The sequence below is a fragment of the Cyprinodon tularosa genome, unplaced genomic scaffold (assembly GCF_016077235.1).
Source record: "Cyprinodon tularosa strain WSP-4 unplaced genomic scaffold, ASM1607723v1 ctg185, whole genome shotgun sequence".
Taxonomy (NCBI): Eukaryota; Metazoa; Chordata; class Actinopteri; order Cyprinodontiformes; family Cyprinodontidae; genus Cyprinodon; species Cyprinodon tularosa.
This window is the reverse complement of record NW_024038643.1, coordinates 341,924-360,799: the sequence shown is the minus strand read 5'-3', so window position 1 is coordinate 360,799 and position 18,876 is coordinate 341,924. Positions and strand designations below refer to the sequence as shown.

The 18,876-nt window shown below is 40.1% G+C and overlaps 1 protein-coding gene across 1 annotated transcript in view; it reads left to right on the top strand.

The window, feature by feature from the left end:
- Positions 1 to 18,876, top strand: part of prkcea (protein kinase C, epsilon a) — a 65,265-nt gene that overhangs the window by 30,985 nt on the left and 15,404 nt on the right. Inside the window, exons 2-5 of the mRNA XM_038282511.1 lie at positions 2,308 to 2,371; positions 15,788 to 15,953; positions 16,070 to 16,104; positions 17,187 to 17,275. Of these exons, the coding sequence (XP_038138439.1) occupies positions 2,308 to 2,371; positions 15,788 to 15,953; positions 16,070 to 16,104; positions 17,187 to 17,275 (354 nt within the window). The remainder of the gene's footprint in view (positions 1 to 2,307; positions 2,372 to 15,787; positions 15,954 to 16,069; positions 16,105 to 17,186; positions 17,276 to 18,876) is intronic.

Genomic DNA, 18,876 nt, shown 5'->3' with positions numbered 1-18,876 from the left:
TACAACTAGCATGTATTACATATCTAGATTTGCATTTAAATGTATATTTTATTGCATAGCTTGTAGGTTATCTGTCTTAATTGAGAAAGAAGGGTACAAATGTTCATGTAGTATTAGTCTGTGTTCTTTGTTTCTCATCCTCAGCACAGCCTGATGGAAACGAATGTGTGCGTTGCTGCCTCAGTGTGTGTCAGTCTGACTGTTGCATAAGAGGATCTGCTGCTGTCCCAGAGCTTAACCAGGGATTTAAGCCTCTCTTTCTCACATTCTCCTGCACTCTCTCTCCTTCCTGAGTCGTCTGCCCCGTTAGCGCTCTGTTACACTTGCTAATCTCTGTTCGCATGTAGGTTGTATGTAAATTGCGTGCTTGTTTTTTCCATTTGTGAACACAGATATCTGTTAACACTCGATATTTTCAGTTTCTTTGATCCCACCTATGCACCGCAAGAGATTTAGGCGCAGCTGTCTTTTCATGTCGCTACATTTTATTGCTGTTGGTAAAATATAAAAAAAGATTTGATATATGTGTGTATTTATATAGCAGCCCATGTAAAGCAGACTTTGGCTTTTATTTTAGAAGAAAGAAAACAAGTAAAAATATTAACATATAAACATTCTTAACAAAACATATTAATTACCTTAAAGGCATTTTTTTAAAGATTATTTGTAGTGTTTGTTTTCTGGAATATGATCAGTATTAGCAAACCAAATCTTTCCTGTGTGGTAGGATAGCAGCCTATCAGTGAGACACACAACACCACATTTTCGAAGATTAAATGTTTCTAGTTTTAATAGCGCAGTTAAAGTTGTTGCTATATATTTAGCTGTCTCTTATTAGGCCAAGTTACCTTGAATGAATCTGCTGACTCATCAGCCAGCTATTAGACCCCCAAGATTGGAGTAAACCTTTGGATTTTGTGTCAGGCTGTCAGCTCCACAGAAGTGAGATATTTCTATACTTTTCTTGGTATTGTAATTATTTGTAAATTATCCAGATAATCTGCAATTGTCATAAGGACTGATATACTCCATGGAACAAAGAACTTAGAAACATCCAAACTATGTCATTGCTATTTCTGAAAGGTCATCATTAGTTCCAAATTCAGCATGATTGTAAAGAGAGATGCTGAAAGACAAAAAAATCAACCAGAGCAGCTTTTCTGTGGTTCATTCAGCCTTCTTGTTATCTACTAAAGTCTGTCTCTCTCTTTAGATAAGAGCCTGGGTCAGCAGCAGAAATCTGTCAGCACTTTCTCTGACTTAGTGGTTCAACGCCTCAAAAATAGCCAACTTTTAGTGTTCATCCCTTATTTGCAACATCCACTCTGAAGAGTGTTATTCAAACAACCAACCAATTGTGAAGTTTGCTGCACTCTGTTTGCAGCAAACTTCTTTTTTTGCCAGGTTTGATAGAACAAAGGTGCAACCAACTGCTCCCTTTTTATGGCTGCTTGCAGTGTAAAGAAAAAGTTACTCCATACAGGTTATTGATTTTTGTTTAACTTTCTAATGTCTTGGTAAGAATCTGATGCTCCATCTTCCGCTATATAATTTTATTGCGAAACAAAGAGTCAATAAGGAGCTGTTCCTTCTTGAATAATTTATTGTAAGGTTTACTATCCTTTTATTGGCATTAAGACATTATAATCTTTTTTTCATAAAATGTCTTTCAGTCTTCAATCAGACACTTTTTACCTTCCTTAATGTAATTTCTGCTGAGGCATCCTGGGATTGAAGTTGACCTGCTGTCAATGCTTCACTAAGGAAGTTTCACAGAGGTTTAAAAGGCACAACGATGCATGTTGCTACAGGACATTAGCTGAGTAAATGTTTTATGTGGTTCAGTATGTATTTGGTTGCTAAACCTCTTTATCTGAGTAACTGTTGTGACACTCGTGGGAAAAGCTCAATAGAATTATCTCTAGCGCTTCCTGTTTGAAACCTGACATCTCTGTTTTACTGAAGATGAGAGTCGAAATAATTGGAGAGCTTTTAAACATAGGGTGTGAATGAAAAATTCAAAAAAAAAAAAAATCCAGTTAGCATATTACATACAGATCTGCTTTCAATAACAGCAGTAAACGAGGTCCATAATGATGCTTAAATAACAGTTATAAAGACAATAGTGCTAATGGTGATAATGATACAAGTGCTAATGAGAAGTGTAATTTTAGTGAAGATAATGACCTCTTGTGCGTGGGTTGGTGTGTTTGTTTGTGCTGCAGGACAGCCCCTTCCTCTACTCTCACCGTTTAGCTGCATTTTTCTCCCTCTCATTTGCTTTTTCTCGCCTCCTTGTCTTTGCAGATCGACTTGGAGCCTGAGGGGAAGGTCTACGTGGTCATTGATCTGTCTGGATCCACGACTGAGGGTAAGATCACAGCAATGCCATGTTTTTACTGCTGCAAACAACGAAAGGGCTCACAAAACCTGTATTTTGAAAAGGGTTGAATCTCAAAACTGTGTTGGTTTGATTTGGGTGGAATTAAAACAGCATTATAATCCCCACTTTATTCCATGTTAAAAATAAATTCCAGAAGAATTTGTTGTTTATGCTTTAAAATGTAGTTTAAATCATGTGCCACAAAGAATTATAAAAACAATGTGCTAATTAGTAAAAAAAACAAAAAGGTAAAATATCAGTGAAAATTTTCAGTCATGCAGGTCATGCTAAAAGTTTCCTCAGACTTCCAGAAAGTAGTTTAGTAAAGCATCTGCAATTTGGACGTGTGTGTGCTTCTTCCTACCTGGATGCCCTGTTCTACTGCCTTAGTTTCCTTTAAACAAAATACACATTATACACATATATATACAATAACTGCAGGCTAAAAAATTTAAATCTTTCCTCAGTTTCCTGGAAGTTGTGAGCCCTTCATCTTCTGAGTCATGCAAACTCCTCTCCAGCTGTTGGCCGACTCCATTCATTTTTTCCCCCATCAAGCTTCCCAGACACTAGCTCTCAGGGGATATTCACTATTCTAATTTATAAAGATTAGATGCAGCTTGGTCAGTTCATATGCTTAAAAAAAACTATTTATTTATCTTTTCCTTGACCAACTGTATTCTAATGAATGCGCTTCCGTACATTCTAATAGTTAAGTAACAAAAGAACAGACTGGTTTTTCAATGAGAAGAGACCTGGAAAAAACAGTTCCTAGAAAGCTTTTCTCTATAAGTGTCATAAAAGGTCCTAAAAGGTTCTTTGTATAAATTGTTCCTAGACGAAAAGTTAATGTTATCCAAGTAAAGCAAAGCAATCGGAGTCTAAAACACTCAGAATCAAGGTCAATTATCTAAACAATTTCAATTAGCTTAACAGTCTGACAAACTGATTAAAATGTTCAGATTACATAAATAAACAGCTCAGTATCTTCAGCATGGCAATCAATATTTATCCTGTTTGGTTTATTTTTATTATCAATTTCATCCTGCGAGGACAAATTTTTATGTACATATTATTTTTCATTTATGTACAAGTAAATAATTCCTTGGCTTAATTTAGATTTAGATGCAGAATAGATTATTCATCCCGAGAGGTGATTAGTTTTGGGAATCCACCTAGATAGCAGAGAGAGTTTGATCATAAAACCCAGAAAAACAAATAAAATACCATAGACATTACAGGTTATCTAATGGCCTCTGAAGTGAATGTCAGTTTAATGATGTGGATATTCTGTAACACACTATAAAAAAAGACATGTAGCTCTTATGTGATAACCTGTCCACTGTAGGGATAATAACGCTGTCCGTAATCACAGGATCATAAAAGGTTAAATTCGATATTTCAATCACATTATCGGCTTATAGTTCAACTAGTCAGTGAATCGCTTTATTGCGCTTCTGACACCATTTTTATCAGCTCTTATTTCGCTTGAAAGAAGAAACATATGCAAAAAATCATATATATATTTATCTGTTATAAAAAATTGCAATAATGCATGTAATGTTTTTATAAAAATCTCCATCAACACAATTATTGGCACCTGTAGATGCAGCGACCAATCTTTTGACTTGACTTTTGATAATTGGACACCAGTCAGTCTTCTTTTTTTGCAAGGTTGGAGCATTCACACTGATCTTTGACTATTTGCACAAACTCCGTAGAGTTTATTCCCTTGAGCTCAACCGATGATTGAAATGGCCATGGAAGAAGGTTGATTTTGTACGTAGTGAACCATCTCTGTTTTGACCTAGTTTTAGGAACATCATACACCTATTAGAGTACAGACCTTTATGTACTGTAAGAGATTTGAAGCTTCAACTTAGTCTATTATGACTAAATCCTGTAGTTGCAGCAAAAGATGCTGTAGCGTATTGGAAACTCTTCAAGTTATCTTTATGGAATGGAATTTTTTTTCTTCTTTCATGCTGCTTAAACGTTATTTTTTTCCAAGATGCTACTTTGGGTCTCGAAAACTTTTCCCTACCAAGATAAACCTCCTCTTACAGTAGACACAGGCAGGTTAAGGTGTGTATATTTTTGCCTTTTCTTTTTAGAATTTTGATGGTCAGCGCATGCCTGCCTCTTATTAATTTTATTTTCACTTTCTGGTTTTATATAGTTGCATATAGAACCTAAAACTTTAAACCTTCATCTGTGATGAAGGCATAGGCAGCTTTGCCTTAGAAAAGGAGAAAATGATGCTAAATTTGAATGCATAGCTTGTTTTCGACGCCCCCAAGTGGTCGAATAGTACAAATTTAACATGATACTTTTTAGCCCCCTGCCTTAAAACTTGATGAAGGAAATGATTTTGCAAAGCCCTGCTCTCCTGAAAAGCTGTACGATTCCTAGATTCTTCCATATTATTCCCTCTGTTAAATTCTTTTCCATTCCCGTAAAGTAAACATGCAAACATCCAGAATTCCTTTCTGTCCACACAAATTCCCTCGGCCTCATGCCACCTGATAAGAGTGGGTTTCACCCGCACATGTGCATCCTTGCACCTAGTTATAAATAGAAGCGTTTCTCTGCTTTGCACTCAGCGTCTGTGTTCTTTTTTTTTGTGATGGTGCTTGGATAACCGAACAGAGTAGAGCGCAGCAGAGAGGCTCGGCAGATTGCTGCAGAGGATATCTCTCTGTTTAGAAGCGGACAAAGAGAGGGGACGAGAAAGTGAGCAGATTCTTAAAATAGTAGGTGATATTGAACCAGGGATTACCACACACACTGCAGAGGCAGCAGCAGACTCGGGCATCCATGTCTTGCCCTCCTCATAGATGATTGGCCACTCCGTGGTGACCTCACAACCCACTCTCCTCCCACTCCTGAACCTTCTCTCCTCAGTTCAGCAGGCTCAGAAGCTCATCATGTTAATGCATGCTGATGAAAACAAATGGTCTGTGTGTTAGGGAGTGTGTGTGTGTGTGTGTTGGTGGAAAGGATGGAAAGGAATAATGGTTGCAGAGACGGAGGGTGAGAAGTAGAGGAAGAGGTGGTATTTTTAGAAGATTTATTTTTTCCCCATGGTGCAATCTGTTCTCTGCAGTTTCAGAAAGTGGAAGGATATGTTTCTGTACTTTCTTCTTTTTTCCCCCTCCTCTCTCCACCCTGTTACAGCTGTTGTTCATACCTATAATATCACTTATATTCAGAATAGGGGCTACTTCTGCAGATTACTACAATTTAGCAAGAAAAACGTAATTGTTTGGAGTTATTCGTATCATGCTTATAGAAAGTCCAGATTTCACCTGGACTTTTTACCTCTCTGTGTTAGGGTATAATTATAGACTTAATATTTCTATTTGCGAAACTACAAAAACCTCTTTGTCCTGATCTTTTCAGTTACACTTTGATTTATGTCATTCTGTGTTTTCTACTTATTGGTGTCATTTTCCTTTAGTGTCATTTAAGTTCTTTCCTAGTTATATTTAAGCCTTATTGTAGTCCCTTGTTATTCCCTGACCCCCCCTCCTGTTCACCTGCTCCCAATTAGTCTATTACTTCATTCATTGTTCTGTTCTCCATATATACCCCTCCTCTGCAGTTACTCTTGGCTGGATTCTCTTCATTCCCTCCTGAAGTTTTGTTTTACACTCTGTTCTGTTTCCTGTGTTCCCTGGTTTGTTATTACTAGATTTATGCTTCAGTTGCCAACACCCTCACCATTAAATCTGCAAGGAACCATCTCTGCCTCCGTCCTGCATTTTGGGTCCCCTACAAATCTCCACTCAACTTGACAATCTCTTTTGTCTAATCAGGCGTGTATATGTAATTTTGGGCGGCTTTCTTACTGCTTCCTAAGATTAAAAAATTAGAGATATTTTTTCTTCTAAGTAAACACATGCGTTGTCTTCAAATATCTGAAGCCTTTATTTAGATATTCAATGATTATCAATGATTATCCTAAAAATCAATTAATTGTACAGAGCAATTAATTTTTTTCTTTTCTTTTTCATAAAATGTTTCCTTTTTGTTTAAAATTTAGACATTTAGACGTAAAATTTATAATTGTGTAATTTTTACTATGTAAAGGCAGGAAGAAAAAGCAATAGCCTAAAAAATCTGCAGCAAGTACCGGTGATCAGATAGACACATGTCAAAATGATCAGTTTCAGCTTAAAAAAACCTCTACTGATGGATCCCTACTGCTGACAATCAAATAATCCTCCAGCCCAATATATTGACAGTTTCAGCACAGGCAGCACTTTATGTGAATAATAAAGGCTTCGTTTCCATGTACATATTTTTCTTTTCCAAGGTTTTTTAGGACTTTTACAGTTGCTTCTTATTTTTCTTTAAATATTTAAAAAGGATTTAAAAAAAAAGTGTTTTATATATTAAGATATCCTCTAAGCATCCATATTTTTCATTTTTCTGTTAATGTGTAGATTTAATTAATAAGTCAGTATGAAATTGCATTACAGTCATTTTCTTGCGCTCTCATCCCGTAACCAGGGAAAAGCAACAAGGGGTAATAATAACCAAAAGGCATTGAAAATGTTCTGGGGGTTTATTTTGCCTTTGCAAACGAAAGAAGTTTTATTAATGTAAAAAAGTATTTTAATGACTTATGATCCTGGTAAAAATATTATTTTGGATTTATTAGTCCAAATTAGGAGCCCTTGAGTTCCCTAATACATAAATATTATTTAGGGCCATAAATCCTCCCTAAAAAGTTTTTTATTTATTTTTTTATTGAAACAATTACTGTAAGACCCTCAATGTGCAGATTAACTGCTTTTTATCGAGTATAATTTTATTGTTAGCTGTTTTAACACTTTAGTAACGATATTGGGTCATATTCACACTAAGCTGGGTTGGGACTATCCGCCAGCTTTCTTTATTGTATGGAGCCCCGTCAGGCTTTTAGCTAGCAATGCGTAAGGTTTTACATTGTACACCGTTTTACTAAAAACATAAAAAAAATGTACATTTTTGGGTTGTACTGCTTTGGTATGCTCCAATTTTACTTTGGAAACTTTGCTCAAAAGGTCAAAATTTCACGAGCAGCAGATGCTGGAGTTGGAAAATTTGAATTTTTGCTGCTTGACGAGCCACATCAACCAGACAGATAAACTGTTCTGGGAGTTGGCAGGAAGACAGACAGAGCTGCTGATGCAGAGCACTGTGATCACTACCTGAAATTGTTTATTAAAGCCTAAATTAACTTAAAATATCTAAACCTACCAGCAAAATACAAGCGCTTTTATTATTTTGGTACCAGCAGTTTGGACCACATACCTGAAAAATGCTAACATCTACTTCCAGCTGCCAGGAACAGTAGGGAAAAATCCCCCAAGAGGCGACCTGGCCTGAGGCAGCTGCTGCTGGGGATTCCCAGTGACAGCGCAGCCTCGGTATGTGTGGTTCTGCAAGCCTCCGACAGCAAAATAATATTTGAAGGCAGGATCATAATCTTGATGAACTGACTGCACAGACATTGTTTTGAGGTGGACTTTCTCACTTAAAAAACATATCAAAGCTACTTTTTACCCACTTATCACAGCAAGCATAGCCAAGCCACTCTCTGCGTTACACGCATCTGTACATATCTGACCTGTGAACAGGCACCAAAAATTAAGTAGAAGACACTTTTTTGATTTCTGATTGTTTGAGTTAAACTATTAAACCTTGTACCTAAAAATAATTTCATGTCATCCTTATGAAATTTCCACCTCTTCTCAAGCACACATATTTCCCATAATCAGGACAACAGTAGTATTGGAACAAAGACTAAAAGTTAGCGGCATTACACTTCAAAGTTCAGGAAATAACGTTTCAGAGAGTCTAAAATACAACATTTTCCAGGGTAGGATAGCCCTGGACCCCCAATTGTGAAAAGCCTAAAGATGTTATACACCAAGGTGTACACCCTATGAAATATTCCTAGCTAAAGGCTGGAGCCCCAGCCACAATAGGTGGCAGCAAAATCCCAACTACATTTGAAATCTGCTCCTAGAGTTGGAAAGTTTGAAGTCCCTCCCCCATGGCACCTCCACGTTTAAAACCTTAATTGCTTAAATCAGCTGCACCCTAGTGGACATTTAGGCATCTACGACCCTACACCAGACCTCAGAGTTATTGTTTTGTTTCAGAATAGATTAAATGTATTGTGGATTTCAACAGTGAGAGCTATCTGGCTAGCTTTAGAAAGATTATAAGTACTTTGTTTATCGACATGGAAAAACCAGAATAGCCACCAGGAGAAGGTACTGGGTAGTTTTCTTGTGAAATTCTTTACCTCTATTGCAGTAAAGCCATGCTACTTAGTGTGCCACTCACAGTCATGAAATTTTCTCCTCACTTAATCTTCCTCAACTCTTAATTTTGTTTCTTTATTTTCATTGCCTCCTGTTTCTGTCAAGCTCTTTGTGTTTGCTGTGTATGAAAAGTTCTCGTTCAGTAAAGATTGATTGATTGTCGTGCCTGAGCAGCAGTTTGTTAGCAGACCTTGTCAATACAAAATAACAAAAGCAGAAATTCTTCTTTTCTTGCTTTCACATCAGAATCTGGATCATAATGACAAGGCTTCAAGTAAAAAAACAAAAACCTTAATACAGCTCAGACTTCAAAAAAGTTGCTTCCTTTAAAGCATAGGGATATTGTCCCTTTTTGTCATTGCAAAATTTTGTCACAGTTTTTCTTTTTTAATATAACCAGGTTTTTGCGGTGCTGTGGGAATACAGATTGTATCGGACAACTGCATCACAAGCTTTTCTCTACATCCATTGTCCTCTCATTGTGCCTTGAAAATCCATTTTTGTTTCTCTGAAGCCTCTGCTATGATTTTTTGCTGTCAGCACCTTTCTTGTTTTTGTCATAATTGAACATACGCGTTTCTGTTTATCTGGTGCCCATCTCCCAGATGGTCGTTCTTCAGGTCCAGAGTACGCCCGTCTCCAAGACAATATCTTAATGGTTGTTAGGCCTCTTCTCCTCTACTACTCGGTGCCTGTGCGTTTTTGTTTCTGAGACAGATGGATGATGTATTATGTAAAGCAAAATGATTTCCGTAATGGTCTATTTAACTGCAGTTCCCCTCCAACCAACATGCATCACACACAGATACATGAAGATTTACACTCATATCTAGATACACAAAGTCCCTAGACATCCTGTCTGTAATCGAACTCTGGAGAGGCTCAGAAGTAACCACATTTTCAGCGCACCCTTGAGAGAGACGCTGGGGGAGTGAGGGAAAGGCTAACTAGGACAGGAGCGCCAAGGGAAGGAGTGTGTGTGGGAGTTAGTGGAGGTGGTACTCTTGTCTTAAGGTTACTCTTGGAAAGCATTTATCTTTCGGGGGGATGTAGAAAGGAAGTAAAAAGGACTCGTTGGAAATAGTTCATCGAGGAGGAGTATTTTAATATGCTGTCCTTCGTTTTTGTGCCCACACATGGCAGTATAAATAGCTTTGCAAACGTATATATGCATAGGCCTCCGGTAGGTGTGGGGTGCTTTTTGATAGAGGGAGGATTTGTTGAGGAGGATAAGAAGCCATTGAATGATTAAACATCCTGAGCAGCATGATGCAAAATCTCTATTTCTACGGTCTGTTGTCTAAGAATAAAACAGCTGATAGAAGACAGTTCTACCTGACTAAAGTGGAAGTGCTTAAGTCATAAGTGTGGAAAGAACTTGGAAAGATTAAGATGTGGGTTGAGTTTCAAAAACAAAGAGTGAAGACTATTTAAACTCGAGTCTTAGATATATTGCTAAATAGAAAGAAACCCAAAAGTCCTTTTAGTAGTCGCTCTCTCAACTCTTCAGATTCGAGATATACTAAGCCATTCCTCATTCCAAACATATTTTAGTCTTCAAATCTTTCAAAAAGATCAAAAAGGGTAAGACACAAGTTAGGAATTTGACTTTGTGCTTAGATTTGACAATACATTCCCACCAAACCTTTTAAACACTTACTAGCATGCCATAGTCCAGGTTCTGGATCACAGCAGAGTGAAAACATCCCTGAGTCTGGAACGTATGGGGAATTGTGTCCTGAATGCTAACGCCAGTCTTGGCACAGTTTATTAAACCCCTGGTTGAGCTCACTTGCAGTGTGAATGCGTTCTGGTTCTTCATTTACAAAACCAGGAAAAGAGGATGTGAAGTAAGAGAGGAAGAATAGAATTCAGCTTTATTGTCGTTACACTGTCACAAGTGTAAAGCAAAGAAATGAACTCTCTGAATTTACCCCTTCCCTTGGGGAGCAGTGGGCTGCCATTGTGCAGCATCCCGGGAGCAGCGTAGGGTTAAGGCTCATCCTCAGGGACTCAGAGTGGAAGTCTGTGGGAGTGGGGCTTGAACTCAGAACTTCTGCAACCCAAGCGCAATGCCTTAACCACAAGGTTGCTACCCCCACAACCTAGCAACCTTATTGTCATGATGGGTTCTCTAAGAGTAAAGCCCAAGATGCAGAACACACACAGAGGCACTGGTAAAAAGTCCAAAGAGTTTATTAAAGGCACAAGCACAATGATAATAGAGTGGAAAACAGTTCAGGCAGTGGACAGGTTCACTGGGGTCTGTGCGGGAAAACGGGAGATGTTGGTTTCTGAGTTCATGAGGGGCTAAGCCTCTAGCTGTTAGCTTAGCAAAGCTGAGCTTCCAGCTCAGCTCAGAGAACAACAGGGAAGAAACGGGAAATCCACATGGGCACCTCTAGGGAAACTCCACATAGGGGTCGTCAGGTTTCAACCACGTAGGAATCTTTGGGTTGGCTCACCAGGGCAGCTTAGCAGGTTAGGTTTTCCAAGAGCTTCAGGCTTGAGACTGGTTTCCTGTGATGCAGCTCTCCCAGAGCTGCAGACCAGAGACAGGTTGCCAGGGAGACAGCTCTACCAGAGCTTCACGAAGGGACAGGAGGTTAAGCTCATCCAGAGCTTCACGAGGAGACAGGTGGTTAAGCTCATCCAGAGCTTTCACGAAGAGACAGGATTCCAACTAAGATCAACACTGCGGCGTGGAATCAAGGACAGGCAGGAGCTTATAAAGGAGAGGTCTTCTGATAAGAGGATTAGGAACAGGTGTGCAGGAAGGTTCCAGCTCCAGAAGACCCACAGCGCATCCTGCTGGAGACAGAGGGTAAACTCCAGATCCCCACAGTAACTCCAACCCTAAGGGAAAAACAAAGAGAGCAGAAAAGGATCCTCGGCGCCCTCTGGTGGGCAAGCCTTAGGATCCCAACACTTATTGAGTAGAAGAAGAGATATAAGACAGATATAAGACAATATATCTCAGTTATTTGAGTATACCCACACTCAAACAATCAGGTGTTTATGGTATTCAGTGAAAAGTTGACAGCAGGGGAATAAGTAGATCGGTGGAAGATTGTTGTACACAATGTTTGTTGGGAATAGGGTAACTAAAGGTATTTGATTGATGGCCTGTTTTTTATCCTGACCAATATATGAGACAGACTGGCATTGCTGCCACTGGAAAAATCTGCAGCAACCTTTGGGCCTGGTCTAAAGTTCTATTTCTTAAAGCAAACTAGGCCAACTGAAGATGTGAATGTTGTCACTTTAACCGATCTCTAAACTGATCCTTAATACCACCAGTATGAATACTTTAATTTGAAATTAAGCCAGTATTCAGGCTTCCGACAGCGATACATTTGATATATTTTGCAGGGAAGGTTTATTGAATCTGTGCTACCAGTGGCTCAAAAGGTTAATAATACTGATCACAAGAAATTCCCTCAAACCTTAGTCTGTGGTAAATGATTGCGGATAATTTTAGAACAAATTAACTTTCCTCATACATCTTGGTATAAAATCAGGCCTGAAAACTAAGCAGGCAAATTATCTGAATTGATAACTTACATCAATGCAGTTTGATGGGCAAACTGATTGGAATGCATTTGATAAAACAATATTCAGGCTTGACTTGGACTTACCCCTCATATGCTTGAGTTTAACTCTAAAAGATATGATTCTTAACATATATAATAGGAGCTGAAAACTTAAGTTTCTACATGTCCCTGTCCCTTAAACACTTGAGGGAGACATGATCTAGACTCAGAATGAAAGGCTTGAGACTTTCTAAAGTCTCAAGCCTTTAGAAAGCCTCCTGCTAGGAGGGAAAGACTTTAGTCAACTGCCTCCCTCCGAAATACACGAACGTTGACATGATTTAATTCAAGTGACCTAAGATTTGACCTTTGGAATAAAAGAGTTTGGACTTGACTTGGATTTACCCTTTAAACCATGGGTCTTCAAGGTTTTCCAGGCCAAGGACTCCCCAAATTGATGGCAAGATGGAGCGGGGACCCCCTAATTATACATATAGGGCCGGATTTATCAAGATCCAATTTTGCGTGCAGTAATTTGCACTCGCAAACTGGAATTTTGCGCGAGGGGCTGAACCATGGTTTGCGGGTGATTTAACAAGAGTGATTGCGTAACGGGTGGCAGGTGCAAAACTGTTGGAGACGCCCTATTTAAATGATGGTTTTGCGTGTTTTGTGGTTTGCTGCAAAGTAGTTTGTACAAACTAGTGCATTAAGAAATTTAAATCTTACAGTGAAAAAAAAAAAAATATATATATATATAGAAAAAACTTTGGCAACCTTTATTCCCTAAGGTGGTATGTGGCTGAATACACTATATTGCCAAAAGTATTTGCTCACCTGCCTTGACTCACATATGAGCTTAAGTGACATCCCGTTCCTAATCCATAGGGTTCAATATGACGTCGGTCCACCCTTTGCAGCTAGAACAGCTTCAACTCTTCTGGGAAGGCTGTCCACAAGGTTTAGGAGTGTGTTTATGGGAATTTTTGACCATTCTTCCAGAAGCGCATTTGTGAGGTCGCACACTGATGTTGGACGAGAAGGCCTGGCTCTCAGTCTCCGCTCTAATTCATCCCAAAGGTGTTCTATCGGGTTGAGGTCAGGACTCTGTGCAGGCCAGTCAAGTTCATCCACACCAGACTCTGTCATCCATGTCTTTATGGACCTTGCTTTGTGCACTGGTGCACAGTCATGTTGGAAGAGGAAGGGGCCAGCTCCAAACTGTTCCCACAAAGTTGGGAGCATGGAATTGTCCAAAATGTCTTGGTATGCTGAAGCATTCAGAGTTCCTTTCACTGGAACTAAGGGGCCAAGCCCAGCTCCTGAAAAACAACCCCACACCATAATCCCCCCTCCACCAAACTTTACACTTGGCACAATGCAGTCAGACAAGTACCGTTCTCCTGGCAACCGCCAAACCCAGACCCGTCCATCAGATTGCCAGATGGAGAAGCGCGATTCGTCACTCCAGAGAACGCGTCTCCACTGCTCTAGAGTCCAGTGGCGGCGTGCTTTACACCACCGCATCCGACGCTTTGCATTGCACTTGGTGATGTATGGCTTGGATGCAGCTGCTCGACCATGGAAACCCATTCCATGAAGCTCTCTGCGCACTGTTCTTGAGCTAATCTGAAGGCCACATGAAGTTTGGAGGTCTGTAGTGATTGACTCTGCAGAAAGTTGGCGACCTCTTCGCACTATGCGCGTCAGCATCCGCTGACCCCGCTCCGTCAGTTTACGTGGCCTACCACTTCGTGGCTGAGTTGCTGTCGTTCCCAAACACTTCCATTTTCTTATAATACAGCTGACAGTTGACTGTGGAATATTTAGGAGCGAGGAAATTTCACGACTGGATTTGTTGCACAGGTGGCATCCTATCACAGTTCCACGCTGGAATTCACTGAGCTCCTGAGAGCGACCCATTCTTTCACAAATGTTTGTAAAAACAGTCTGCATGCCTAGGTGCTTGAATTTATACACCTGTGGCCATGGAAGTGATTGGAACACCTGATTCCAATAATTTGGATGGGTGAGCAAATACTTTTGGCAATATAGTGTATGTGTGCTGCGCGTACGCATACCCGCAGCATTTGGCACGTTGCTCCACAGGCGCAGGGGGAGAACCCCGACCCCGTCGGACAGCACTTCGGACAGCACTTCTGAAAAAACAAGATTGGGAGATCCCAGCTCTCGCTGCAACCGTACGCTGGAATGACCCAGATGCAAAAAAGTGCCATGTTGCAAGGAGTTTTGTGATATCTGGTATTGCGTGGGTCCTCCTTGTGGCTGGCTCCAAATCCATTCTGAGTTCCCCCAACAGCTCCAAAATGGCAATGCAGGATAAACGATATGTTTTAAAGATCGTTTCCTCCTTCATTGCAAAAATATTCACACGGAGTGAAAAAATGCGTTCTCTGCGTCTCCCTGCTTCATTTCCATGTCTCCTTCTTGCGACTATAACCGCTGCCATGTGTGCGCAATTACGCATACAGACCATTTGCACCTTCTTTTGAAACATGTTAAATATAGGGTCAGATACCGTTAGCAAAATTGCTTTCAGGTTTAATAAATCACTTTGCGAGTGCTAAATTAATATATTTACATGTTCTCCTCCCACAAGACGCACTTTTGTGTATAAACGCCCCATATTGCATATTCATTGCAGAAAAAGTACTAAATGGATAAGAGGCGCTATTTAGCACGTTTTAAAGACCAAATCCTTTTAGCACGCTGTTGATAGATCAGTTTGTACATTTTTTAGCGTGCGCAGTGAAATAGCTCTCGTTTTTATACACGCAAACCTTTGATAGATCCGGCCCATAGTATGAAGTAGTATAAGTATGAAGTATGAAACGGTGCCCAGCTTGAAAAAGCTCCCGTGTATCGCTGAATGACTGAAAGACATCTTCTGCTTCCATTTATCCATTTACTGCAGTGTGTTGAATTCATGTTAAAGTGTATTTAAAGACATTTCAATTAGTGGAAAAAATTGCAGGGGGGAATATAAAAAAAAAAAGTTATCAACCAAAACTTTCGCAACCCCCATGCAGTACCTCTGTGGACCCCCTAGGGGTCGCGGACCCCCTGTTGAAGACCTACGCTTTAAACAATGATACATTGACAAACCAAAAACAGCTTTTTTTAAATAGGGCTGAATGATTTTGCCCAAAAACGAAAAATAGGATTATACCATTATTTCAGATTGATTACATTTTCAGGACTTTATCTTAACCTTTGTGTGGAAAAGTGCTATCTTCTATTTGCAGGCATGAATCTGCGAGTTAGGTGCATCTCTCTCTTCTCATCTGTGTGGTTGCAAAACCACTTTAAGCATATTACTGGCACCTAAAGGGCTTGAATAAGAAATCTAGCTACTTACTCTTGTTAAATGTAATATAACCAAAATTGAGAGCCTCTGAGATGTGAAAATTGCATTTTGTTGAATTGCCATTATATTGCAAATGCAATTAATTGCCCAGCCCTACTCGTGAAAATATCCGTCTGTACTCTTGATCTTGTAAAGAACCTTTGTGGTTGTGTTTAATCCACAGCTTCTGGGACAAATGAGAATGAAGAGAGGGTGTTCCGTGAGAGAATTGGTCCTCGTCGGCGGCAAGGAGCCGTTCGAAGACGTGTCCACCAAGTCAACGGACATAAGTTCATGGCCACCTACCTGAGACAGCCGACCTACTGCTCACATTGCAGAGATTTTATATGGTAGGTGACACATAAACAAATCTTTTTCCATCTAATTTGCATTAAACCCATGCTGGGTTTAATTAGAGCAGCCTGGCTGATGATGCTGAAGTCTCTTTTTTTGTCTGATCTGATAGGGGTGTGCTGGGGAAGCAGGGATATCAGTGTCAGGGTGAGTACCCTGTCCGAATTTCTCATATAGCATTGCACTTCATTTATTATTGAAGTCGGAGAACATGGGAGAGGATTACAAGTTGCTGAGTGACAGATGTGATTTGTTCTGAAGCCAACATGCAGAGCCATTCGTTAACAGTATTACACCATTCATGACAATAGTTAGTACTTTAAAAGATGCAGTGCAGGACTCTTTGCAAGAATGTATGCAAACTAAACTGACTATTTCAGTGCACACAAAGAAAGTTGAGTATCTGGTACAACCAGAACATTTGATAATTAGTTAGTGAACATTTTAACTGGTAAAAAGTTAAACCAGAGTCACCAAATCCCCCTAGAAATATGTGGGAATTAGAAACCCCATCACGGAAGTAATTTGGCATTCGATGAGGTCTAAATGCCCTAATCAGTAATTCAATCCGGGCTTCCTGGATTGCAGATCTACTCACTGATAACTCAAATGGCTGCAACTCTTCTGAAACGGCTTAATATCTTTCAATTGAAGTACTTTTTTTCCAAGTTTAACAAGTAAAGTGTAGTAAAAGTATTTGCTGGGAGGATCAGTACTCACAACTGCTCTTTTCCGTATATTTATTGGAAAGAAACACTGCAAATCATTTTCTTTGTCATTTTGCCTTTAACTATTTTTGTCTTTTTTAAATTACAGATGACGCTAAATAAGACATTATTATAGCAGACAAAACACACTTTGTATACAGATGTATGACAATAGTTATAATACTAATAATAACAATAATAATAACATACAGCTTCTAATAAGTGTTTACTTTTGTGAATCTTAAAACGTATAAGTATGAATACACAATTATCTTCCTAGGTTGTTGGCTTAACAGACAGAGGGCCTTTGTCCATCATCCTATCATGACTATTGTTCTTTTTGCAACTGGAAACGTGCAAACTCCCAAAGTTCTGTCAACCAGGTGTTTGACCATGAGAAGATTTTACTTATGATAGCCTCTTGTTGGATTTAAACTCATCCCCATTTTCTAATGAAGCAGTAGCAGCCTAAATTGAATTAAAGCAACACAGTAGTGACTGTGATGCATTGGATGCTTTCAGTGTGTACCTGCGTCGTCCACAAGCGCTGCCATGAGCTCATCATCACCAAGTGCGCTGGGATGAAGAAGCAGGACGACACAGCTGAGGAGGTGAACACCTACACACAGACACACATGATTGTTTCCTTCCTCACTATGTGAAGTTTAGTCACTCTAATTTTTTACTGTTTTTGGTCTGTTTAGCACACAAAAATGATTAGAAGTGCCAAATTTGATTAAGTTCAAGAAAACAAGTACATGTGGTAACAATGCTGATCATGAAGACGATATCAATTCCTTCCAGCGCACATTTTCTGGACTCTAAGCTACACTATATTGCCAAAAGTATTTGCTCACCCATCCAAATTATTGGAATCAGGTGTTCCAATCACTTCCATGGCCACAGGTGTATAAATTCAAGCACCTAGGCATGCAGACTGTTTTTACAAACATTTGTGAAAGAATGGGTCGCTCTCAGGAGCTCAGTGAATTCCAGCGTGGAACTGTGATAGGATGCCACCTGTGCAACAAATCCAGTCGTGAAATTTCCTCGCTCCTAAATATTCCACAGTCAACTGTCAGCTGTATTATAAGAAAATGGAAGTGTTTGGGAACGACAGCAACTCAGCCACGAAGTGGTAGGCCACGTAAACTGACGGAGCGGGGTCAGCGGATGCTGACGCGCATAGTGCGAAGAGGTCGCCAACTTTCTGCAGAGTCAATCACTACAGACCTCCAAACTTCATGTGGCCTTCAGATTAGCTCAAGAACAGTGCGCAGAGAGCTTCATGGAATGGGTTTCCATGGTCGAGCAGCTGCATCCAAGCCATACATCACCAAGTGCAATGCAAAGCGTCGGATGCGGTGGTGTAAAGCACGCCGCCACTGGACTCTAGAGCAGTGGAGACGCGTTCTCTGGAGTGACGAATCGCGCTTCTCCATCTGGCAATCTGATGGACGGGTCTGGGTTTGGCGGTTGCCAGGAGAACGGTACTTGTCTGACTGCATTGTGCCAAGTGTAAAGTTTGGTGGAGGGGGGATTATGGTGTGAGGTTGTTTTTCAGGAGCTGGGCTTGGCCCCTTAGTTCCAGTGAAAGGAACTCTGAATGCTTCAGCATACCAAGACATTTTGGACAATTCCATGCTCCCAACTTTGTGGAAACAGTTTGGAGCTGGCCCCTTCCTCTTCCAACATGACTGTGCACCAGTGCACAAAGCAAGGTCCATAAAGACATGGATGACAGAGTCTGGTGTGGATGAACTTGACTGGCCTGCACAGAGTCCTGACCTCAACCCGATAGAACACCTTTGGGATGAATTAGAGCGGAGACTGAGAGCCAGGCCTTCTCGTCCAACATCAGTGTGCGACCTCACAAATGCGCTTCTGGAAGAATGGTCAAAAATTCCCATAAACACACTCCTAAACCTTGTGGACAGCCTTCCCAGAAGAGTTGAAGCTGTTCTAGCTGCAAAGGGTGGACCGACGTCATATTGAACCCTATGGATTAGGAACGGGATGTCACTTAAGCTCATATGTGAGTCAAGGCAGGTGAGCAAATACTTTTGGCAATATAGTGTATGTCCTTACCACTCTGTATGAGCATCTTGACCTGAAGGGAGATATCTAACAAAAGTTCCATCCAAGAATCCCTTTGCAGTTGCAGTGTTGCATAAATTGTCACTGCATTAATAAATACATGTTAAATGTATTG